General features: G+C 50.6%; 2 protein-coding genes across 3 annotated transcripts; one reads left to right on the forward strand and one right to left on the reverse strand.

Annotated features, from left to right (window-relative positions):
* The first annotated feature begins 411 nt into the window (after positions 1-411).
* Positions 412-9,525, forward strand: CTSZ (cathepsin Z). The gene is made up of 6 exons (XM_087445056.1): positions 412-691; positions 1,122-1,285; positions 5,381-5,560; positions 7,416-7,566; positions 7,884-8,046; positions 8,927-9,525. Exons 1-6 carry the CDS (start codon positions 552-554, stop codon positions 9,035-9,037), a joined length of 909 nt encoding a protein of 302 aa, XP_087301182.1. The 5' UTR covers positions 412-551; the 3' UTR covers positions 9,038-9,525.
* Positions 9,526-9,574: 49 nt separating this feature from the next.
* Positions 9,575-22,473, reverse strand: NELFCD (negative elongation factor complex member C/D). 2 transcript variants are annotated; one of them, XM_004430231.3, is made up of 15 exons: positions 22,349-22,473; positions 18,364-18,479; positions 18,005-18,114; positions 17,060-17,169; positions 15,353-15,460; positions 14,721-14,873; positions 14,371-14,501; positions 13,548-13,713; positions 13,106-13,240; positions 12,527-12,666; positions 11,354-11,468; positions 10,881-10,976; positions 10,656-10,796; positions 10,170-10,299; positions 9,575-10,072 (listed from the first exon to the last, which is right to left on the reverse strand). In XM_004430231.3, the coding sequence occupies exons 1-15, from the start codon at positions 22,433-22,435 to the stop codon at positions 10,038-10,040; spliced, it is 1,773 nt and encodes a 590-aa protein (XP_004430288.1). In that variant the 5' UTR covers positions 22,436-22,473; the 3' UTR covers positions 9,575-10,037. The 2 variants fall into 2 exon arrangements, with proteins under 2 accessions (XP_004430288.1, XP_087301181.1); XM_087445055.1 differs by lacking the exon at positions 10,656-10,796.
* Positions 22,474-25,186: the final 2,713 nt, after the last annotated feature.

Consider the following 25,186-nt stretch of genomic DNA (forward strand, 5'->3'; position numbering starts at 1 on the left):
GGGCCCAGGTGGGATGCGGGGACAGGTGGCACCTCTCCAGGGCCGAGGGTCCAGAGAATCCAAGGCTGGCAGGGCCATTCAACCCTGCAGCCCCCACCTCCTGCCCGAGGGCTCCTGAAGGTCTGACGATGATGCACTCAGTCAAGCCACCAAGCCACGTGGCTAGTGGCTGGTGGCTAGTGGTGGGTCGGGTCTGGGGTCTGGCTCCAAGGCCTGGTGCGTGACCCCGAGTTCAGGCGCCCCCCGCCCAAAGGCGGAAACGGAGGCCCGGGCCGGCGGCTCCCTCGGGGCTGGCCCTGCGGTGGTCGGCCGGGGCGTGGCCGGGGTCACCGGGGGCAGGAGCGGGCGGCCCCGCCCCGGGGGTGTGTCCGGGCACCGGCGCCGCCACCTTAAGGGCCGGGCGGGGCCAGGGCCAGAGTGCGAGGGACGCCGGGGCGCGGGCTGGAGCGGAGGGGCCCGGGAGATCCGAATCGGGACCCGGATCAGGACTCGGATCAGAACCCGGAGCGGGATCCGAATCGGGACCCTAATCAGGACCCGGCGAGGGAACCATGGTGTCGTCCAGGCCCGTGCGGCTGCTGCTGCTGCTCGTGCTGCTGGCGGGCTCGGCGCGGGCCAACCTCTACTTCCGCCGGGGCCAGAGCTGCTACCGGCCCCTGCGGGGGGACCAGCTGTCCAAGTTGGGGCGCAGGTCCGGCTGGCTTGGGGGGCTGGCCCATCTCCCGGGGCTTGGCGCGCACTCCCGCCCCCTTGGGGTGCCGGGAACCCAGGCCCCTGCCTCTCTGACCTTTGAGGGTGGAATCCAGCCCCTGTGATTGGGGAGTCCCTCTTGCTCTTTGGCATCCAAGGGAGCGCTGGTGTTCGTGGTTGGACAAGCCCCCCCTGTGCCGGGAGCAGGCCGGCCCACCTCCCTGGCCTTTGGGGCTTTGCTTGGGGAGCAGTCTGGTTCCTGCACTTCCGGGGGCCCCTGCCTCCTTCAATTCTGAGAAGGCGGGGTCTCCCAGTGTGACATGGGTTCACCTAGTGATGGAAGTGTTCACCCCCATTCCCTTTCATTCTGGGGAGGGGAGAGGGCACCAGGAGCCTCAGTGATGATTCTGGGGGTGGTGGTCTCTTTCCAGGACATACCCCCGGCCTCACGAGTACCTGTCCCCATTGGATCTGCCCAAGAGCTGGGACTGGCGCAACGTGGATGGCGTCAACTATGTCAGTGTCACCAGGAACCAACACATCCCCCAGTACTGCGGCTCCTGCTGGGCCCACGGCAGCACCAGCGCCATGGCGGGTAGGTGGAGGGCCCTTGGCTCCACAAGGAGGCCAGGAAGCCTCCTTGTCAGGGTCCCAGGGGCCTGTGATTCCATGCCAGGACATTCAGCCTGGGATGGGGGCATCTGAGCCTCTCAGGACTAGGGGAGCTGACCTGTGCCCTCTGCTGCCCCTCACCATCGAGGAAAGGCTGAAGGGACACAGGCTAGACAATGTCTCCGCTGTGCAGGGTGGGCCTGGCTGGGGCCTGTGGGTGGCAGGCAGGACTAGGACTGAAGCCCAGTGACAAGTGGCTCCCAGATGCCTTCTGTCTCCCAGAGCTTGTGACCCCGGCCATTTGGGATCGAACCAGAAATTTAAACTCACCGAACCCCCTGCTGGTGTTTGGGGACATGGAGGTGAAGCTGCTGTTCAGCAGCAGTCACTATGTGAGGTGAAGGCCTGTCCTGGGCTTGGAGTATTGAGTGGGGCTGGCCAGTTTTCTCATCGGGACCTTAGCCAGCTGGCCACGGTGAGGGCAGGAAGGCTTGTGGCGAGGAAGGAGGGGGAGGCTGAGGTCCTTACCGCTTGAGAAGGCTGCTGGGCCTTGCCTTGAGGAGAGGAGGGAGAAGAAGAGACTTCAAACCATCCTTGGGGCCTTCATTCAGCCCCACGCCTGCCTGGTACATGTGGGAGGGGCTCTGCCATCTCCAGGGGGAGCCCAGAGTTCCAGAAGCCTGCACTGGAATTCCATTGGAGAAGGGACTCTGTAACTGGGAGTGAGGCCTTGGGTGCATTGCCTCCTGCCTGACTTGGGTATCTCACGGGGCAGTCTTGCTGTAGGTATGGCATTGTGTTAAACGGATTAACAGCCACGTGGCTACTGCTGCTTGCCAAGGCTCGGTGGCATCATCGCCCTTGTCTGTGCCTCTTCTCATTTAAGCCTCCCAGCTGCACTGCGGTTGCTCCCAGTTTGCAGATGAGGAAACAGACACTCTGGTAGGAAGGTCAGGAGACTTTGCCATGGTGTGAGTGACAGCCGAGAGTAGAACCCAGAAGCCTGGGCTTTGGGCCAGGACCTCTGCTGGGCTGTCTTTAGGACGAGGAGTGGAGTCTGGACCCCAGAGCCAGCTAGCTGGGGCATCTGGGGCATCTGGCGGGGTCTCCCTGGTGGCCCTGCCCTGTCTCTCTCTTCTGACTCTGCAGGTGGTCTGAGGCTCTGGTTCAAGGTACTGGAGCCCTTGCTGGCGGCTGAGAAGGCCCTCTGACTGGAGTGGAGATGGACAAGGCCCTGGAGAAGGGGGAGCCAGAGGCTTAACCTTACTGGAGCCACTGGGAGACCTTGGGCCAAGCGGGCAGGCAGGGTGTGGGCAGGGGCCTTGAGGCCGAAGTTCAGGGCAAAGGCTGGGGCAGGAGTGGAGCTGGCTTTGAGGAACTGAAAGAGGGCCTTTGTGGTGGGGCCCTAAGGGTGGGGGAGGGGGAGCTGAAAAGGTCTTGGGGAGGGGAGGGGCCTGGCAGAAGCCTTGAGGGATCTCAGAGGAGGAGTCATGTGCTAAGACTGCATTTGTAAAAGACTGCAGGGCGGGGAGTGGAGGGGCTGGCTGGAGGTGGGCCCTTGACGTGCTCCCTCTTCAAACAGGTCTTGGCTGGGAGGGTTAACCCTGCCACATTTCTGGAGTGGAATCTCTCTCCTGGGCAGACGACTGCTTTTGCCTCTTTCTCCCTAACCTTCTGAAACCTTCCACAGCAGCAGGTCCCTTCTTCCTCTTTCGCTGAGAAAATAGAAGCCCCCAGAAGGGGACTTCCACAGGCGCAGGCCCAGCTGGCCGTAGTTTGCCTTCCTTCCTGTCCAAGCCCCTCGTTCACTGTGAACAAATGAGCAGGGGCCTCAACACCACCCCACCTCAAGCCACCACCCCACTTCTGGGCTCCTCTCCTCTGTCCTTGAACCACTCCACCGGCCCCGCCCTTGCCAAGGTCGCTGGCCACCATGCAGGCAGGTCCAGTGCCAGCTCCCAGGCCTCACCCCGCTTGGTCGAGCTTGCCCAGCTCTCCAGATGCCTTCCTGGCCTTCCACCACACGGCCGGGTCTCCTTCTTCCTCCCTGGACGTTCCTCCCAGCTCCTTGGCCAGCTCCTCATCCTCTCAACTTCCCAACATCAGCTTCCCCAAGACTTAGTCCTTTGCTTCATCCAGACCCTTCACCTGAACTCGACCTTGACACCCAGCTGCCCTCTCTCTCTCTCTCCCTCTCTCCCTCCATCCTCCCTCCCTCCTCCCTCTGTCCCTCTGCCTCTCCCTCTCTCTCTCTCTCTCTCTCTCTCTGTCACCTTACACCACAAACCTCACATGTTCAGATCTGAACAGCTGGTCTTTTCCACCGCTACCCTCATCCCAAAAACTCAGCTCTTCTCGGGTCCTCTCCAGCTCACTAAATGATGGGTCATCCTTCCCTTTTCTCAGGCAGGAGCCTAGAGCCACCCCTGATTCCTGTGTCTTATCCCCCACATAGATTTGTCGCTTCTACTTTCAAAACCTATTCCCAACTCATCTGCTTCTTACCACCTCCACCGCTGCGCCCCGGCCTGAGCCGCCGCGCGGGGGACTGGTCTCCTGCTTCCTCCCTGGCCTCCCTGTCATCAGGTTCCAAACAGCTAGAATGAGCCTGTTCACACCCAGGTGGGATCACGTTTCTCTTCTGCTTGAAACCCTCTAAAGATTTCACGCAGATAAAGACAGAAACCTTCCTTGACCTACAAGAGCCCATGTCAGCTGGCTCCCTGTTCCGTGTGGGGACCCAGTTTGGATGCCAAGGGCTGAAGCCCAGGAGGTACCTTCTCACGCCAAGTACCTGCTCTCCCAGATACCCTCCCTCCTTCCCGTGGATGCCACCGAGAGGTCCCCAGCCACTCTCTGTAAACGATACCCCCCAGCGTTCTCTCCCCTCTTATTTTCCTCCTGGCACTGCGTTCTTCATGTGTCCGCATTTACATTTGTTTATTGTCCTGCCTCCGCCATTCTGTGAGCCACATGTGGGTCAAGGCTTCTGTCTGCTTTGCTCTCTGCTGTAGTCCCAGCCTGGCACACAGTGGGTGTGAACCTGCACCTATGGCTACACGGGCAAGACGAGGAGCAGGTGGGGAGGGACTGAAGAGTTGTGTTTGGGCCGCGCTAAGGAAGCGTGTTTGTGGGTGGGTCAGGTGGGGACTGGATACAGGAGTGAGGAGTGGGGGGAGAGGCCGGAGCTGGGCGTGGCTGCCCTTACTTGGAGGGAGGGAGTGGGCTCTGGTGAGGCACAGGGCAACCGAGGACAGTCGTGTGCTGGAAGCCCAGGGCAGGAGGTGCTTCCAGAAAGATAGAGTGGCCAGGCTGCTGACCGCTGCTGGAGAGGGCCTGGATCAGATGAGGATGCGGAAGTAGCCATTAGAATTGACAGCGTGGAGACCATGGGCCTTGACCAGAGCGACGTCGGCAGAGGGAAAGGGACGCAAGCGTGCTTGGCTGGGGCTGAGGAGAGAGCGGGCGGTGGAGTGGAGACAGTGGGAGGACAGCTGTCATGCTTGCTGAGCTAGGAGGCAGAGAACTGCGGCGGTACGTGGAGGTGGGTGCCAGCCCAAGTGCTCGTGTAGGTGCCCATGTGGCGGGAGGGAGGGACTCGGGGTCTGTGTGGGCCTTGGGGGGAGACATGCCACCTGCTGTCACGGGAAATAGGCTTGTGGATGCAGAAAATTGGTAGACTGGGTGGTGGAAAAATGAGGGACCTGCTTCTCACTCACCACCTCCGGAGGTGCCCTCCTCGGCCCCCCTCCAGCCTGGGGGCTCCAGGAGGGTAGGGACTGTGTCTTGTGTTCCTGGCACTGTCTTTGGTGCCGGGCCCAGCTGGCACTGGTGGTTGAGTTTTCATCCTTTCAGCCCTTCAGCCGGCACTTGTGGGGCATCTACAGCTAGGCAGGACCAACCTGGCCCTGCCCGCATGGTGCTTACGGTGGGTGGGCAGACACATCCATGCCTGGGAGGGGCCGGGGGAGGCCTCTCTGCAGAGCCGAGACCTCCTGAAGGGGTCTGTGGGAGAAGGCAGCCGGAGCAGCAGGCAGGGTGGGGTGGGTGCTGACCAGGAGTGGGTGCTGTCTTGCAGATCGGATCAACATCAAAAGGAAGGGGGCATGGCCCTCCGCCCTGCTGTCTGTGCAGCAAGTCATCGACTGCGGCCATGCAGGCTCCTGTGAGGGAGGCAATGATCTGCAGGTGTGGGAGTACGCCCACGAGCACGGCATCCCCGACGAGACCTGCAACAATTACCAGGCCAAGGACCAGGGTAGGCTCTGCCGCCCCCACCGCCTGCTTCTCAGGGAAAGTGGGGCCTGGAGCCTAAGGCAGCCCACACTTCGCAGGCTCTGTGGCCAGGGCGCTGGGGGGAGGCGGGACAGAGATGGGAGTCCCCTGCCACCTTCAGCCTCGTGGGTGTGGGGCAGCAGGAAGCTGGAGCCCGTAGTCCTTGTTGAAAAAACCAACAGTCTTCTGGGGAGGGGTGTCTCCAGCTTTGCATCCCCTCTGGCCGGGCCTGGCTGTGGGGTTTGGGTTCTGACATTTTGGTGGCTTTGTGGGCCTCTGTAAGGGAGAGGTGCGTGTAGCCCTTGTCGAGGAAAGAGTAAGTTTTCCAGGAGTTGGGTGGGGAGAGTAGGCAGGCCGCTGCCCTGAACTGGAAGCAAGAGGGCCCAGCTGGAACACAGCATCAGCCTGGTTCCCACCCCACAACCCTGGGCCTGGGCTGTGCACATTCAGGTGGATTTGGAGCCAAGGGGGTGCTGCATGGACCAGCAGACCTCAGCTGGCCTGGAATTCCTGGAGTTGGCACATTCCTTTCAGTCTGCTCCCCTTGGAAACCAAAAGAAAGGAAAAGTCCAAACCTCAGACCCATAATTTGCAGTTTTAAGTCACCTGCCCCTGTCAGAGCTCCCTCGTAGTCAGAGCAGAGACCCGGGACGAACTCAAAAGGCTGTTTGAGACAGGAAGGCAGGAGGATGGGGGGAGCCTGGGCGCTCTTCCGCCGCTGCCCTCTCTGTCTACGAAGGGGTTGCTCTAGACCCTGTGCCCGCTGAAGTGGCACAACGTACTCTAGCACCATCTCACGCCCACGGGATGCCCTCACGTGGCCTCCTGGGCCATATGGCCCAGCCAGAAGGAACTCTCCCAGGCTGGTTGGGTGAGTCTTGTTAAGTGGTAAACACAGCAGGGGTCAGAGAACCAAGAGGGACAGATGAAAGGGAGGAGGGAAGGCCCAACAGAACGGTATCAGGTGGTCCCTGGGGCTGCACCCGCCCTGCCCTGCGTGGCCCTGCCCCGAGCTAGTCTGGTCCAGCCTAGGCCAGGCCCCTCTAACCCACCTAGCATGACAGGGGCAGATGGAGCGCATCAGGAACCTGATTGTTTGCAACAAGTAGTCTTGTCTTTGTATTAGCAAATGTGGCCACAGATCCACCATTTCCGGTTGTGCTGGGCACTGGGCATCTGGTGTCCAAGGGACACACTGAGCCAACAATTTAATCCTTAAGGAGTTTAATGTCCTGGGGGAGGAGTCTGGACAGATATGAAGCTATAACGGCCAAAGGTAGCATGAGAGCAGTGAGCAGGCAGGCCGAGGGCCCGAGGCAGCATCTAGGACTGAGAAGTGAGGCTGTCGAGGGCTGGGAGGAACGCAGGGGATGGTGTGGGTTCTTACAGAACTAAGAGCTGCATTTTTTTTTTTTTTAGCCTAATTCTTGATACCTCCTCAAACCAAAATAATCAGAAAATGCTTACTTTTTTCCAAATGTATTGGCCTATTCAATGGCCAGCAATAGAATCATCTAGATTAAGAGCTAATAATTTAATTAACTCTTTTCAGCTGCAGAGTATTACGAAAAGTCCCTTCTCCGGGCTTTTAAAGGAAATGGAGCTGTCTTCTGAGTGCCTGCTATGCGTTAACTAATGTTTGTCTGTCTTCTCCGTGAGGCCTGGGGAGGGCTTGTCAACTCCTTTGCAGCTGAAAGAAGAGCGTGATTCAGCAGCTGATGGTCCAGTGATTTCCCATATTAGCTAAATGGGAACGGGAGAGGGGGTTTGGGCACGCTTCTCTGTTAGCAGGTTAATGAGGAGACGACCTCACGCTAACTTTCCATGCTGCCCCCCAGAGTGTGACAAGTTTAACCAATGTGGAACATGCACTGAATTCAAAGAGTGCCATGCCATCCATAACTACACCGTCTGGAAAGTGGGCGACTACGGCTCCCTCTCCGGGAGGGAGAAGATGATGGCAGAAATCTACACAAACGGCCCCATCAGGTGAGGAGAGAGACTGCTGCCAGCCGTGGGGACCCGAGCCATTTTCACCCGTCCTCCTGGCCAGCTTTACTCACTAGGCTGGGTGAGTTTTCTCAGAAGCAAAGCTCAGCTAACTTGCCCCTCGTAGGGTTGCTGAGTGAAGCGCACGGACACGCAAAGGCCCCAGAGCTGCAGGGAGTGCTGTAGGGACGCTGGCGCTGCTTCCGCAGCGCAAGTTTAGGCAGAATCCTCTGATTAGCTGAGTTGGATTTACACAGCTGTTTCTAAAGATGGTAAATTCTTTCCATTTAAAGTGCTAATTCTTTGTTTGCTCTCAGCTGCGGTATAATGGCAACAGAAAAGATGGCTAACTACACTGGAGGCATCTACGCTGAATACCATGACAAGGCCTTCATAAACCACATCGTTTCCGTGGTCGGGTGGGGTGTCAGTAATGGGACCGAGTACTGGATTGTCCGGAATTCATGGGGTGAACCATGGGTAAGATATTTCCACTGATTCTAACTTCGATGGTTCTGTTGGCTTTGTAGCTAAGAACTGTGGCCCTGAGCAGAGGGGCTTCTTGCTCCAACCCAGGAGCAAGCACGGTGACATTTGGGGTCTGGTACTTCTGTGTCGTGTGTGGCTGCCGCTGTCCTGTGCATCGCGTGTTCAGCAGCATCCCTGGCCCCTACCTACTAGGCGCTGATAGCTCCTTCTCCCTGTCCCCCAGTAGTGAGCACCACCAGTGTCTCCAGACATAGCCAAACATCTCCTGGGGAGAAATCACCCCGGCTGAGAAAGGCTGCTTTAGAAGTTTCAGTTTAGCCACCTATACAAAGATTTTTCCTGTCATAGTTTCGGCTCTCCTAAGTAATACCGTATAATTTTTTTAATAGTTTTGAGTTGGGTCAGACATCCAGGGGAGATAAATTAACTGCCAGAATTTTAATTTCTAAGACCTAGCGTTAACCATTAACAGTTTAAGACACAGAAATTCACTAATATGAAATGGGGGAAGTGATCCATGTCGAAGTGATGAAACGCCAGTTTTTATTAAATGACTACAAATGGGGATGTTCATAGGGAGTCCGGTTGTCTGGTCTAAAGAGTCAACATTTTAGTGACAGTGAGCTTCTGGCATAAGGGCCACGTACCCCTCATTAAATATTAACGCCGTTAAAAATTTAACAAAAGATATTTCTGAGTAGAGGTCCCAGGAAAGGGAAGGGGCAGCTAAGGAGGTGGTCTGGGTGCTGCATCCCCCACCTGAGGCTGGGTGATAAGGTGGAGAGGAGGCTCATTTTATAGCTGAGAGCAGAGGGAGAATTAGGAGATGGTGGTGGCTGAGCTAATGCATGACTCCTCTTCTCACTCCCAGGGTGAGCGAGGCTGGATGAGGATAGTGACCAGCACCTATAAAGACGGCAAGGGTAACTGTTACAACCTTGATATCGAGGAGTCCTGTACATTTGGGGACCCCATCGTTTAAGGCGGATGTCTCCGGAAGAGCAGTTTTTTAAGAAATGATATCATGAGTCCTAACCAGAGGGCATCCTATCGTTATGGGCACTGGGTTGGTACTGCCATGGTTTGAAGGAACAGGGGGTTGAGATTCTAATCAAATTGCTATCTGATGGCTGGTAACGGCACTCAGCACCGAGAAGGGGCACTTGTCAAAATGCAGACCAATCAGGTACTGGCTGAAAGAATATTCCTGAGAGGAGAGTCTACAGTGTGATGCCTTAAACACCTGCACAGGACTGCTCCCCTGCCATGATGATGGCCTCCATTTTCTTCAAGATGGTTCGGTATTTTCTATTTAGCAAGTGTGATTTATAATGTGGCATTTAAGAGGTAAAACAATTTAGACTTATCACCAGTTCTTATGTCACCTTGGAATCAATAGTGGGGACAGAAGGGGGAGATGGCAATTTCAGATTGCCCAAGTGATGAATAAAATATGACTGCACACAAGAACTGAGCCTGAACGTGCCTTATTTACACATGAAAACGTAATACCAGGATCTATACCTTCCAACCCAGAAAGCCTTTTTTTATTTGTTCTTGGAAAATTAAAACAATTACAATAAAATATCAACTAGCTAATTGGGTTCTTGTAAAAGACTTAAGTCAACTTTGAAAGTTCATTTAAGTGTCTGTTTCCGAATTCCCACCACCCTTGGGGCTGACACCTGGCTCCATCCTGAGAGGTAATGTGAACCTAGTTTCTATAATGGGGGAAAGAATACTGTAAACAGGATTTAGGGGTGGCCCTGGATTTACAAGAAGGAGAGGGGACCATTCAGAATAGAAATGAATAGAATTCACGTATACTGCTAACATCTTCCTTTTTAAAAAAGTTATCCACCTCCTCCCAGCAGAGCCCATTTCCAAGCTGCTAACTGAGCCTCTTCAAACAAGTTTCTGGAAAGGACTTTTCCAACAACTGGTCTGGAATGTTCCACTTCAGCTCTGGAAGATGCTCTAAATTAGTTCACCAGGATGAAGTTAGACTTGCAGTGAGCTTTAACAAACAGAAGGAAAACAGTCACTGGGTTAGAAACAGGAGGTAAAAAATGACATTTAAAATTGTAGCAAACGGACATTCATGTCAACCATACCTATAAATTCCGTCACAGGGTCATGTTCGCCTTCTGTTTTAATGGTGCCTGCGATGCTATCGTTTTCCAGGATGGGGAGGAAAAGCTGCACAAAGTCAGAGGTGTACGGAGGAGCAATAACATCCAGCACCTACGAGGAGAGAAAGCCAGGTCACCCTCCCGGCACAGGCCGTGAGCGGCATCGCACCAACACGCTGAAGAAACGGCAGTTAGGAGAAAACCCCCCTCCTCTCCCCGCTTTTTGCTTCCCGGTGCTAATACCAGCTTCCACCATTAAGACACCCAGGTGGTAATGGAAGCAAAGCACATAATACAGCTCCTGCAGGCAGGAGGTGCTTCGTAAATTGCTATCTATGTCATTGTTATCACCATGATTATCAGAAAGCACAGTGCTCCGAGTCAGGTACAAAATGAACTGAATTAAGCCGGAAAGGGCACTGCTGGTGTAAACAGTATGAAACATGAAACGAACAGTACGCTGCTGACCTCAGTCACAAAATAGCGAATGAGGGAAATGTCCGTGTCCAGCTTCTCCAGGCACCTACGGATGTAACTGACAACAGGAAGTACATAACCTCGACTCAGCAGGTGCACCATCCTGTCCAACAGGGTCTTCTTCAACTCCAGCTACAAGAGCGGGGGCAGCAAAGTCCATTAGAGTGGGGTCCTCGCCCCAAGCTGCATGACAGACCCCGCGGGCCACTTGCTCACCTGCTCCATCACATCCAGCTGGGAGTGCTCAGTCTCAAAAAGCTTGACAAGCAGCTGCAGGACCTGGGGGTGCAGGAGCTGGTGGCAGGTGCTGATCTACGAACGGGCCAAAGGGAGCCTCACTGAGCACTACGGTCAGGTCTCTGGGCTCAGCGTGAGCACACAGAACTGCCATCACTGTCACAGCCACCAGACAGCTTATTGCTGACAATGGCGGTCCTCAACACTCGGCCCAGGGCTGGTCAGCTTCTGTGCCATTCCTCATCCTTTCAGAGACACTTCATACAAACTGAGAAATCTACAGAGTTAATGAAACTAGTTCCTTAAAAGGAAAATCCTCCTTTAGGATAGAAATAACTAGGTTTGAAAAGAGTATCTCCTGAACACACTGAATACGTGTGCTGGAAGTGCAGTCACGAACAGTACAAGGCACAGACAGAGAGCACGCTGTGAAGGGCCCTGCAGCCTCCTACCTCGTCCAGCAACGCCAGGTGTACAGGCGTATGATCCGTCTGCAGCTGGAAGTACCTGGGTTCTGATACAGTCCAGTCCACCCATTTCAGCACACCCATTGCTACCACTGGAAACCTACAGGCAAATAATGCTTCCTTAAACAAGTTTTTAAAAACAAAACACACCAAAATTAAATGGTTACAAAGGTTTAAAAAACAACAATGAACTCAATCTAGCCCATCAATTCACTCTTCAATATGGTCTGCTAGGGAGAGGCCAGGGAATGAAAACAGCCTGATGAGATCAGCATCCTCTCACACGTGCAGTGCGAGAACCCAACTCGCAGCTGACTTTAAACCACTTTCCTGGTTTAAAAGGAAAAGATCAGTAATGCAAAACAGTGAGCTTAGTGGACTAGGTTGAAGTTTACTTGTATTTAGCAAATCCTTTCTTTGTCCCTAGTACAAATTGCAGGGGCAAGATCAAATGCCTAAGAGGACACCCTATTTGTAAGCTTTTCTAGTGAATACTTATTTATATAATTGGCATAACTGCAAATCACTTCTATCAAAGTAATTCTTTGTCGGTCTTTTACTGTAAATAGACCCTTTTCTGCAAATCAATTTTTGTAATTCTGGTTGGTCTTCCTTTTTCTTTTTTTTTGTGAGGAAGATACACAGCCCTGAGCTAACATCCATGCTAATCCTCCTCCTTTTGCTGAGGAAGACCAGCTCTGAGCTAACATCTATTGCCAATCCTCCTCCTTTTTTTTTTTCCCCCAAAGCCTCAGTAGATAGTTGTATGTCATAGCTGCACATCCTTCTAGTTGCTGTATGTGGGACACGGCCTCAGCATGGCCGGAGAAGCGGTGCGTCGGTGCGTGCCCGGGATCCGAACCCGGGTCGCCAGTAGTGGAGCGCGCACACTTAACCGCTAAGCCACAGGGCTGGCCCTGGTCTTCCTTTTTCTTAAGTCTAATTTGTGAACAGACTTCTGGCAAGTAAGCACCTGAAGATAACTCATGCTGCTAAAACAGTTTAAAGTTCTCTGCATATGTTTTAAAAAGAAAAAATAAATAAAATGAATAAGTATCTCTGAAGCTTTGTTACATATTTTTTGAGCTTTTAATATGAAAACCCAAGCCACTTCTTCCAACAAGGATTAAGTTTAGAAACAAGTTTCATTTTGCTTACCTAATACACTGATAAAGTGTACTCAACTCTGCCACTAGTTCAGAGGCCCCTTTGTTCTCATTGCAACACAAATTATGAACAGTTTCAACAGCTTTCGATGTTGACTTCAGCTCATCTTTATTGATGCTCACTCGCTTGTTCTGAAAACACACACAACAGCGGGTGAACGCTGACGGAGCACGTGTCCTTGCAGCTGGGGTAATCTGGTATCGGCCACTTCTCTCTGCGAAGCGCCTTCCCTCTCTCTCAAGTCAGAGTCAATTTACTTGTCAAACTCCACAGTCGCTCAGCATATAGAAACTGAAGACCAATGAGACCGGTGTTTGTCTGTGGCTTAGGGAAGCCAGTTTCATTTCTTTAGTCACACTTCAAATTAGAGTCTGAATAAGTAGTATAAAGGCTATGCACATTTTCCTAAGACATTTTCCACTTGGACTATTTTATGCATAATCACTAGAAAAGATATTTCTGAGACTAGATGGGCTCATGATTTCTTGCAGCCAAAATTCTCGACTACTACCAAGGAACAGAGGTTACCTGTCTCCCTAAAAGTCCCTAAACTCTCCGCACTGCCAGTACCTTCTTCCAGGTCTCCACCACGCTTGCTGCATAAGCCAAGATGTGGATGTACTTGTGCTTGTGGTCCTGGTTGATCCTGGCCCCTGGTTTAAAGAGTGACTGCATAAACAGGTCCAGGAAGGCTGGGACCCGGATCTGAGGAGAAACACAACCCACAGAAAGGAACAGAGGAGAGAGATGGCAGGTGAGGCCACACCCACTGAGGGCAGCAGAGAGGCATGCCGCCCACACCCCCCGCACTGTGCTCTGCCCAGCAGGTGCTCTAATGTGTGCAGCTCCGAGAGCGTGATGGGGAAGGACCAGGAAAAGGACTGAAACATTTCTACAGGAATTTGCACTCACTCACTCAAGAGAATTAAGAGAAACATGGACTTTCCAAAATAACCCTTCCAATCAGTACTGGGGGTATCCCATCTTATTATTAAAATGCAAAGCAACTTACAAGTTCAACAGGAGGCGGGTCCATGCTTGTAAACATCTTGAACAAGACTGTGATGTCGGCCGGATTCAGGGCTCCTTTGGACAACATAGCCCCAAGGGCCTGACAAGCCCTCGGATAGGAGGCAGCTGTACCTAATGCTAGTGTGATCTGACTGGCATCATGGCCTCTTGATGGAAAAAAATCAAATATCCACTGGTCATAAGGTGCGATATATCGTTAATTACCCTTCCCTTCCCTCTCCTTCCCTTTTTCACATTAAATACCTTGAATTGTTGGGATCCCTTTGTTTTTTCATGTTCCTGTCATTCACTGGTATAATGACTGACACATGAAAACAACATTTGGAGCTAACTGGGAAGGAATACTTCAAATACAGCTCACAGACTTTCTAAAAGGAACCACACACTTTTTAAATATCTCACTAAGATTCCATTAGTAGAAAATAAAGATAATAACAGCTAACTTTGTTCTCTAAGATATGGACTACAAAATAACAGACTACTGAATACTACTGACTTCAAGACTATTGTTATTTGCTATTGATGAACACTACTATAGGAAAATACAGGTTCATAAATCAAGTGAATTGAACAATAATCAAATACTTTACAAAATATTCATCAAAGCAATACTTTAGAAAGCAAGCTCTCTACATGTATTTAAAATTACCCTGACTTTTCCTGCTGTACTGGATAAAAGGAAGTTTACCTATAGGTCAAAACAGGAGGACCTAGAGTCTTTGGTTGTGGAAATGGGGCAGTGGGTGTGATTTTGGGGAGAGCACCTAGTGAGGACTAGGGTAAGCAGAAACACCGCCTCTCACTTCTCCTGGGCGAAGCGCTGAACTTCCTGAGCGATCCTGCGCACGGCGGAGCCTCCTTGCTCTTCCTGGGCCAGCACGGACATCATGGCCTGGGCAAACAGGTACGTGTGTTCCCCGTGGCACACCATTTTCTGGAAACCGAGAATTTGGGGTTTCATGATTGTAGCAATGATAGAGAAAAGAAAACAAACGCAGAGAAAAGAGTCAGACTTCAACAGTTCTGCACGGAAGTTATTATCTTGGAAGGTGCCTTCCGACCTGGACATTCTCTAAAGTAAAGGAGCTTTTTATGTTGAAAATGCAAGACCCAAAACAGCCTCCCTCTAATCCGAGATACATAAAGAACTTACGGCAAACTCAGGGAGATTTTTTTCAAGGTTTTCTTCTCCTCCATCCAAAATTGTAGCTAGAGAGGTACGAAGTACTCTAGAAAACACTTCCAACTGCTGGCAGGCTGTGGACACGCTGGTTATCTCCCCCTGGTACCCTGCATCAGAAATAAGCTATGGGACAAAAATAAGAAGCCAAAGTGTCAACAAGCAGTGAGCACACATTTCACGGAAAGCTGGCTTGTCGTCAGTGTTTGTGGTGAGGCGGACAAGCCAGCACTGGTCTCAGGTCTCAAACCTGTACTCTGATCCCTGCTTCACCACGAGCTAGGTCTGCGGCCCAGGCTACCACTCGCCTGGGTTTCTTTGTGTATAAGATGGAGGAGACATTCTTGGAGATTCCTCTCAGAACACAACGGACTCGATAAATACGTTCCTGCCAAATCCCAAAATATAGTCCATGTTGCTCCCAAAACACAGATACATATTCTATGCTTTTCTTTCTCAATGTATGACTTTCTAAAGCGAAATGAGGAAGACCTTTACCAAGAAAAGCAAATATGATCTTTCAAAGGAAAGAGACCACCAACCAACATAAAATAACCTCTGCTCATAAACACTCTTATCTTTTCTGTCTCCAGTACTCTTCCTACCTTAACAGTGAAGTTAAGCATCAAACAGTCTGGATGGGCTTCAGCCAGTTTGTAAAAAAGATCTCTCCATGTGGTATGTGCAATCATTTGTTCAAGCCAAGCTGGGGTCTGCCAACAAACAAACAGCAACAGAAGAGGCCTAGCTTTAGCTTAAGTCAAGATTATGTGGTATAAACAATCACAAAATATTCCAGCTGCAAGAGCCCTTGTGAGCTCTGGCCTGGCAGTCCCCATAAGAGGAAGCAGACCTGGAGCTGGTGATGCCACATGGGTAGCTGAGGGGCAGAGCCAGAGCCCCTGAATGCCCACTCAGAGCTTCTGGAAGACCCGACTCTGCACAAGAGCGCACTGAAAGGTGCTTCCTGGATACACGAGTCTGGTGGAAGCATGTGTACGGTGGAGCTGCAGCAGACGCACCATTAACTCAGGCTACATCAGCTGTATGCCCTTGGCAAAAGAGAAAAAGGCGCAGGTGGTTTTGTCCATCAGCATGTGTAGTGGCCACGAAAATGTGTCTCTCAGCCCTCCTCCTATGTGGCTGACGGACCGGGGGCTAGACTCCGAGTCCACCTCCCATTTGTCCCAAGGCCAGGCTTCCCATGGGCTGCTCCCAGCCGCTGACTGAGTGCAGCAAGGCTCCTGAGGCAGGCCTGTTCCTAGGAGACACGGGGCTCCGGTGACAGGTGATTGTGGTTTGAGGACTCCCCGGTGATAGTGCTGAAACATTCCAAAAACTGCACTATCATCTAAGACTCCTCCTACCCAAACGTCCTTCCTGCCCACATGCTTTCAGGGGTGTGACTGCATCATGACTCCCCCAGCTCCTACAGCCCCTACCCAGCTTCCCTCAGAGGCGTGTCCTCCATAATCTCCTGCACATCTAATCCTGTCTTGGTGTCTGCTTCTTGGAGGACTCAAACAAGTACAGCACACCACTCAAAGAGCCTGGGCCCCAGACTTACCGTCAAACGGGAGGTATGAATCTGCTGTTCCTTCTCTCCGGCTCAGTACCTATATGCCTCTCGGCATGCAGGATCTCAGTACACTGAGTATAGCATTTAAAGGGCAATTCTGACTCTATGCAATTTGTCTCACACCCTGATTTTACTACCCAACTCTTACATTACTTACATAATATGCCACACTCCACTGTGCACAGGGAATTAGAAAAAGACCCTAGGAACTGGTATTAAAAAAAGAAAAAAGAGGGGCCAGCCCCGTGGTGTAGCGGTTAAGTGCGTGCGCTCCGCTGCTGGTGGCCCAGGTTTGGATCCCTGGCGCGCACCGGAAGCACCACTTGTCAGGCCATGCTGTGGTGGCGTCTCATATAAAGTGGAGGAAGATGGGCACAGATGTTAGCCCAGGGCCAGTCTTCCTCAGCAAAAAGAGGAGGATTGGCATGGATGTTAGCTCAGGGCTGATCTTCCTCATAAAAAAAAAAAAAAAAAGTAAAAAGAAAAAAGATTGGGCCGGCCCCGTGGCTTAGCGGTTAAGTGCGTGCGCTCCGCTGCTGGCGGCCCGGGTTCGGATCCCGGGCACACACTGACGCACCGCTTCTCCCGCCATGCTGAGGCCGCGTCCCACATACAGCAACTAGAAGGATGTGCACCTATGACATACAACTATCCACTGGGGCTTTGGGGGAAAATAAATAAATAAAATTATATAAAAAAAAAAAACTACTTAAAAAAAAAAAAGATTCCTCACCTCTCCTTCTTCAGTAAAAATAGAATCTGCTTTGCGTGGGTCAAAATGTTTGATCAATAAACTCTTCAAGTGATTTTCCACAGTTTCCTGAACCTGCACCGGTTCAACACCTGGAAAACAATGGAAGCAGCTAGATGGAAGATGTTGATCTCTGAATCTGTCGTAATACTTCAGAAAAAGCAGTCAGGTCGAAAGTCTGTGAATCAAATAACAGAATCACTCATGTCCACTTAGGATTTCGGACTTCTTATAAAAATTAATATTTATTAATCATATTTGATGGTAAGACCCAAAAAGGAGCAAGAGCAGCACACACAAGGACGTTCTACCCTTGTCTACGTGGAAAGGAAAACAACATCTTCAAAACCTCACTAAGGAGGAGGACAAACTGGCAAAACAGACAGGTGGGAGAGATGGAAAGACACACCCTGACAGAGCAGAGCAGAGCAGATCTGGCCAAGAGACACACTGGTATCTAAGCACTGTGACAGCAATGAATCGACGAGTTTCCGGACAGTACTTACTCAGTGATGTCATCTGCACCCAGTTTAGTGGATTTACAGTAAGGCTCTACTTTGATCATATTAGCTAAAAGCCATAATCATACCCAGTCCTAAATTATCCATCATTTACTGCTTGCTATAATAGACCTCTTAAAAATGACACACTGAACATACACTGTATAATCCTATAATTCTACAACATGGTAGGGAAAACAGCTCAATGAGAATCACATTTGCAGGCTATCTGTAAACCTCAATTATTGAATCAAAGATAAGAATCAAGCAGACAAAGATGGGTAAGAAGTTCAGTTCTTACTTATTTAAGTCTAAAAAACCAGGAAAACAAAGAAGGCCTTTCCAATTTATCAGCATTATCATGATCCAAAGGTCTATTTAAAAAAGGCGGGGTGACTAGCCAGGACAGGGACCACCCACAATGCACCTGTCTGAATGAGCCACTCAGCCAGCAGGTTGACAGTCTGTGCCACAGCAGTGTAGTTCTCTGATAAGAGCTGGATAACATTCTCCGGAGACCCTCCTGCCTGAAAATATCTAGAAAACAGTAACAAAGAAGCTATTACACTAAAATGAATGTAGATGGGCATGGGAATGGATAACAACAGGGAGATGAGGAGGAAGATAGGCTATTAAGTTTTTTTAAGTGTGGGGGGACCCCTAGAAGCCTTCCATTCCAATATCACATTATTCTTACCTTTACATATCATCTTTTGGGTCTATTACAAAACTTTCTCTAAATTATCCCCCACCTTCCTCCCCATACAAATAACCTTTCTCACATACCTCTTCAGAGTGTTGAAGATGGAGGGTTCCATTATATAATCCCGGGTAGAAAATTTATGTAGGCATTCTTGCTGGACCTCTGCGTCATCTTCTCCCTCTCCATAATCATCCTCCTGCTGTTGGTAAAGGCCATGAGCCATGCAATTTTTTCATTAATACAAATATTCTGTAATATCACCTTAAATTGTATAACACTGTCCCTTTCAAAAGTACTCCATATACAATATTTCATTTTTCTTTCACAACAATCTCATGAAGTAGGCTGAACGAGTAATGCGGCTAAGAAAAAGGGATCACAACGAGTGGGTTTGTGTCACAACTCCACCCTAATGACCTTGTGTGCAGCAGTCATACAAGTTACCTAACCTTTCTGGGTATCTGTTTCCTCCTGTATTAAACAAAGATAATCAGAGTACCTACTCCTATTTGGCCATTATAAAGACTCCATGAGCTAATTTTTGGAAGAGCCAAGTATAGTACCTGACATTTTCTAAGAGTTCAATAGATGTTAGCTATTATTGTTTTCACTATTATTATTTCATATGTGCCATTTACTGCTTTCCAACAAAGACTGATGAAGTGATTCTTGAAGGCATAAGCCATCAATTTGCAGTTAGAAAGTAAAGATCACTGACTTGCCTTGAATCAGCAGGTCTGGCTGGATTCTAGTCCCAGTTCGCATGGAAGCAACCTTAAACAAGTTACTGAATCTAAGGACAAAGCAGGATGATGATGTGATGACGATGGACTGAATGACCCCAAGGTCTATCCAGCTTTAACACTGTCATCTTAAATAACAAGCAGATGCTTTTTGAATATTTACTCTGCACTTAGCACTTGTGCTTGTCACCAGGGAACCTAAGAAAATATAAGACAAGATATGGCCTTCTCCACCAAAGGAATTCATAAACTAGTAGGAGAGACCAACCTCCATACAACTGACTAACATAACGGGATAAGAGCTGGGCCAGGAATCGGCAAACGATGGCCCAGGGCCAAATCTAGCCCTCCTCTTGTTTTTGTAAATAAACTTTTACTTGAACAGGGACACCCATTTTTTAAACATACTATCTACGGCTGCTTTCCCCCACAATGGCAGAGTTGAGTAGCTGTGACAGACCTGCAGAGCCTAAAATATTTACCATCTGGCCCTTTACAGAAAAGTTTGCCCACTCTGGTCTAGACTAATGTCCTGGGAGCAGGCGGAGCATGACTCCTTCACTGAGCGGACTGAGGAGTCTTCGCTCAGACCCTATTTGTGTGAAGAGCCTTGAACAGGCTGTCAAAGAAGGCCCAACTTCACCCTGAGATTCATCCTTATGTGTCTGTATTCTTGGACTTCTACTCTGGACCCTCTTCTCTTCTACTATATCTTCTCTTGGGTCATGCCACCTTCTTGCTCATCAATCTAAATTTAGCCTAGATCTCTCTCTCTTTCTCTCAAGCTCCAGACTCAAGTATTCAACAGTCTATTCTCATTTCTATTAGGATGTTCCACTAGTATTCCAAACTCATTAGATCCAAAACTGACCTCATCTTTTCCTTCTAAGCAGATCATCTTCCTACAACCTGTATTTCAGTAAAGGATTCCATTACCTACCTGTTACCCCAAACTCACAAATCTAGGAGTCATCCTCAATTTCTCTCCCTCACTCCACCCCCACATCCTGTCACAAAGACCCATCAATTCTATCTTCCACATATCTATCCAGTTGAGCCCTTCTTTCCATCTTCACCTCTACCATTCCTTATTTTGGGCAGTAGTATATTCCCCTCACGGCTCAGTCTCATTCTTTCCTTTCAATCATCTTTCACACTGATGCCCCAACGACCTTCATAAGCCACAAAGCTTATGTCTCTCTCTTGTTTAAAGTTTCCTATCTCCCTCAAGAAAGCCATCCAAGAAAGCCATCCATGACCTTAAGCTTCCACCTGTTTGCCTGGCCAGTCTCATCTCTGGCCATTCCCCATTGGCAACCTGCAGCCAGACTAAACTATTTGCATTTCAATTGCTCTTAGCTTCTATCAACTGGACTTAACATCACAGGAGCCTCCTTACGCATCTTCCTGCCCACCTCCCACAATCCACCTAACATGGTGTCCAGTGAATAGAATTAGGGTCACAAAAATTGACCTACCACTGTCTTTCAAAATCCAGCTCATGCCACCCCTGTCACCTTTCTTGGCTTTCTCTCCTTCCTCTAAGCAGTCACAGAATGAATATGAAATGAATATCTGGTCCACCCCTCTCATCAATGAGAGCCAATTAGGGTCAGTGGGCCGAATTAGGATCATTATTAAAGTTCTCTCAATATGAGACTCTCCAACCTCCCATCAGCGGGGTCTAGGCTTGGCTCCGCCATTCCTAGCTGCATAACCTAGGGCAAGTAACTGCAGTGCTCTGTTTATAAAATGAGGGCAATGGACTAGATGGCCCTTAGATATGCCCTAGTTCTAACATTCTATGACTTGAAGGCTCAATGTGACAAGTACTATGACATTTTGAACAGGATACTCCAAACACCAACCCACCACTAAGCTAATTGACACCCTAAGTTTCCCTCATCTAGACCACTTCGGTGGTCAGCAGTTTGACAAAGTGGCAATGGAGACAAAGGACCTGGGTTGGATCCCCATTCCTTCATTTATTAGTTTCATGACCTTGGGCAGGCCACTAAGTCTTTTGGCCTTGCTTTCTTCATTTACAAAATGAACACCCAACCAAAATCTTGAGCGTAGAATGAGATAATGCATGAAAACACCTAGCTAACACAAGCTCTCAATTACCTAAATCTGACCTTCCAACCACTCCACTATAAGCCTCCAACACTGTGGAATGATCCAACGTGACATTCCCTGCCCAAAACTCTTAAACAAGTCATACTTTTCAGCAGCTCTCAAAGGCCCTTCAGAACCTGCTTCCACCAGGCAACTAACCACACAAGGACTCCTTTTAGTTCCAGGACTCCTTTTAGATACAGCGCCTATCCCTGCGTCTTTGTGCCTCCAATGCCCTCTTTGCACCGCTGTCCCCTTTCAGGGAAGTACGCCCCACTTCGTTCCTTCTTCCTTCAAAATATTAGTTCAATATTTCCCAAACATATTTAATCTTGACTTTTGTTAGAAGGCAGATTCCCAGGCTCCCCTCCAGACCAACCACATCACAGTCTCTGGGTGAGGGACCTGAGAAGCCCTAGCTGAAAGGTGCCCTTCGGGTGGGTCTCAAGATTAGAATAAGGCTGGGGTACACTTGCCAGGCCAGAGCTCCCAGTTCGGGCTCTCCAACCGTCTCCAGAGGAGAACCAATGACCCCTCCTGGGCTTCCACACCAAACCCTGCAAGGTCAAGGCCAGAAGAGCCTTCCGATGTCGGCTGGCCGGCCCAAGGACTATTAAATCAGCGCAAAGCACTGAAGGGTAAGCTGTACACACCAGTCAAACCCATGGAAGGAAGCCCAAAGTTCAACTTTTTCCCTAGTTCTGACTTCGATTTTTTGAAAGACCGTATTATTAAAAAACAAAACAAAACTGTGTGGCCCTGCGCCCAGTCCTCCCCTTGGAGTTTGTGTCCGCCCCGCCTTGGGGGCGAAGCAATCACAGCGTCAGGCAGTGGCGCTGGCCCAGAGGGAGTGGTCAGCGGGCCACCGCGTGTTCGGACCCGGCGCCAGCACGAGCCCTTCACTGGGGAAACTGAGGCCCCGGGCGGGGGCAGCGGGCCCGCCCCCACCCGACTCGTCCGCAAGCGCGGATCCGGAGGCGGGGAGGGGCCGGGTGTGGACCCCGGGCGGCGGCTGCGGCGCGAGGGGGCCCGCGGGCCCGGGGTGGGGGGCCGGCGGCGCGGGGCGCGGGGGGCGCGCCGCCGGAGGGGGCGGGGCGGGCGGTGCTTGAACCTCACGGTGACCGCCGCGGGCGCGGCGGGGGCGAGGCCGGCCCGCCGGCGACGGAGACCAACAGTCCTCGTCGGGGGCGCCCGGAGCCCCGCTCACCTGGCCGCCGTCCGCCTCGTCACCCCACTCGGCCGCACTCCCGAAGTAGTCCTCGTCCATGATGGCGCCTGGCGCGGCCCCCGCCATCCTTTCCCGCGAGCGAGCGCGTGAGCACAGCGCATGCGCACGGCGGGGCGGGCGAGCGCAGGCGCGGCCCCGCGGTCCCGCCCCCCCTCGGCCGCGCGCTTCGGCCGGGCGGGAGGCGGGGCCGGGCGGGGGGCGGGGCCTGGAAGGAGGGGCGGGGCAGAGAGGGCTGCCACACGTTGTTTGCTCCTGGCGCCCAGGGCGGGAGACTGGCGAGGACCTGCAAAGGGAACGTCCCGAATTGATCCAGGAACACGGCCTGCTTGGATCCCAGGGGTTTTAGCTCCGGATGTAAGTTTCAAAACTAGACTCACACTTGGCCTGTGTTCTGGTCCCGGCTCACCGCCTTCTTCGCTGCGACTTTCGGTCCTGCGAGCCTCAGTTTCCTCATCTGACGACTGGACACAAAAGCAGGGCTGACTTATCAGGCACTGTGTCTAGGGCCTACGAAAATCTTTTAATTTCTTTTAAAATCAGAACAATGAATATTATAATAATGAATTCAGCCTGGATTATATTTGTGTAACTATGATTGGTATAAAGAACTAGAGCAGTGTAACACATAATTTTAAATATTCTTTTATGGAAGATGGGCCCACGAAGGCAAAAGTGCCAAGGGCCCACAAATGTCATAATGCAGCCCTGGAAAAGAGGGCCTGCCTTGAGGGGTAGTTGCTAATGATAACTGGGATGATGCTTAAGCCTGTAGCATGGTTCCTGCACATAGTGGGAGATCCAAAAGTGAGAGCCTGGTGATCCTCACCAGGAGTTTTGAGCAGAGATGTTAACATCATCAGATCTGAATGCTTTGAAAGGTAACGCCCATGTCGGTGGGGAAAGCGTGTGAGAGACGTAAACTCTAGAACACTGATAATAGCGACCATTTACGGAGGGCTTACCAGGCTCTGTGCCTTTATTCATTTCTTCTTTCATTCGGTCGACTACTGTTTATTGAGTGCCCCTAAGTGCCTGGCACTGTGCTACTCCTGGAGCTCATTGGTGAACAAATTGGACATGATCCTTGCCCTGGGGGAGCCTACATTCCACTAAGGACGCTGAACAGGGAGCAAACAAATGATGACAGAGGGTGACAAGTGCTAATGTTTTGTGATAACAGGAGAGACCGACTTTGGGCGATCAGAGAAACATATTTGAGCTGAGAGTCATATAACGAAAGGATTCAAGCAAGCTAGGACTAAGGAGAGAGCATTTTAGGAGAGTGGAGCTGCCAGGGCAAGGTTTGCAGTGTGGCCTTGGAACACAGAGGCAACTGAGACTGGCACCTGGCAGGCCAGGGAGAAGCCTGGATGAAGTGGGCAAGGCAGGTGGGTGGATCTTGGTAGGAAGTTAGGCTTTTTTTTTTTTTGGTGAGGAAGATCGGCCCTGAGCTAACATCCATTGCCAATCTTCCTCTTTTTGTTGAGAAAGATTAGCCCTGAGCTAACATCTGTGCCTATCTTCCTCTATTTTGTATATGGGACGCCGCCACAGCATGGCTTGATAAGCAGTTCATAGGTCCATGCCAGAGATCCGGGCCTGAGAACCCCAGGCTGCCAAAGCGGTGTGCGCAAACTTAACCACTATGCCACCGGGCCCGTCCTTGGGAGTTAGGTTTTTAACTGAGGGCTATTTGAAAGGATTTAATGCAAAAATGTATTTAGAGCACTGAGCATGGAGCTTGCACACAGTAGGTGCACAGGAAGTTATTAGTTGTTATGATGAGGATGAAACATTTGGGGTTTTTTTTTGATTTGCTTGCTTTGAGGAAGTGACAGGACCGTGTCTAGGTTTTCAAGACTGCTTTCCATAGCTGAAACAGGAGGGCTGATGGAGGGGAGCTTGGAGGTAGGAATGCAAGTTAAGAGGCCTCGGTGAGAGTTAACTGGGTCTGAGAAGGGGCCGGGTGGCTGCTGTGAGATTGAGGTTAAATCCTGAGCACTCAGCAGCCTTGGAGGAGCCAAGGAGCGGGCCCAGGAAGATGCTGCTGAGACCTGCAGCCTGTGTGCCAGGCATGGCGCACCTCGGAGTCAGGGAACCCAGGGGGAGGGCAGGTTTCTGCAAGGGACCATAATGAGTTCGATAATGAGTTCAGACTGGGATGTGCTAATTGGAGGTGCCGTCAGAACCCCCATGCCGAGGTGTCTTGCAGGTGGCCCGAGGTGGAAGTCTGAGGCTCTGGATTCACTGAATCGAGCTCCAGCTTCTGTTCACAAGATTAAAGTGTATTAAGTTAATGAGTATCCCTGCTGTTGGCTTGTTTCAGGGTTCATTTTCGTTTGCCTTCTGAAAATATTGCAAAGAATGGATGGCTGTTAAACTCCTACTACTTCTCCTCTTGGATTTTTTTTTTTTTAATTCATGCTTGAATTGAAAGCATGCAAATTAATATATGTATAACTAATTGCTCCTACAAAATCAGAGATTATTTAACTCACTTCTCCCTCAACCCAAAGGTTGGTTATTATTAAACGGATTAACAACTCCTAATGAAAGCATTACATTCAGTCTATAAGCTGCAATGATTTAGAATAATTGGTTCTATAGGTCTTGCCTCCTGAGATATTGTTGACCCGTTGTTTTTGAAAAGCCTTATCTAAAATGTCCAAATTAGCTTGCATTACTTAAAATAAATACTCTAAAGTCATTTAAGATATTTTCCTATTTAAGAAAAATTCTGGTGGAGAATTTCCAGGGAAAGGAGAAATTGGTTTTGCTTAATCCATTCAAGGAATTATTTACTGAGTGCCTACTCGG

The sequence above is a fragment of the Ceratotherium simum genome, chromosome 21 (genome assembly GCF_057802395.1).
Source record: "Ceratotherium simum simum isolate JZ-2026a chromosome 21, ASM5780239v1, whole genome shotgun sequence".
Lineage (NCBI taxonomy): Eukaryota > Metazoa > Chordata > Mammalia > Perissodactyla > Rhinocerotidae > Ceratotherium > Ceratotherium simum.

Excerpts from the sequence above, each read along its gene's own strand:
- CTSZ (XM_087445056.1), top strand. The coding sequence starts at position 552 with ATGGTGTCGTCCAGGCCCGTGCGGCTGCTGCTGCTGCTCGTGCTGCTG. Across the intron at positions 692-1,121 it reads CTGTCCAAGTTGGGGCGCAG|GACATACCCCCGGCCTCACG; the intron begins GTCCGGCTGGCT and ends GTCTCTTTCCAG. Across the intron at positions 1,286-5,380 it reads CAGCACCAGCGCCATGGCGG|ATCGGATCAACATCAAAAGG; the intron begins GTAGGTGGAGGG and ends GCTGTCTTGCAG.
- NELFCD (XM_004430231.3), bottom strand. The coding sequence starts at position 22,435 with ATGGCGGGGGCCGCGCCAGGCGCCATCATGGACGAGGACTACTTCGGG. Across the intron at positions 18,480-22,348 it reads ACGAGGCGGACGGCGGCCAG|CAGGAGGATGATTATGGAGA; the intron begins GTGAGCGGGGCT and ends CTTTACCAACAG. Across the intron at positions 18,115-18,363 it reads ATCTTCAACACTCTGAAGAG|ATATTTTCAGGCAGGAGGGT; the intron begins GTATGTGAGAAA and ends ACTGTTTTCTAG.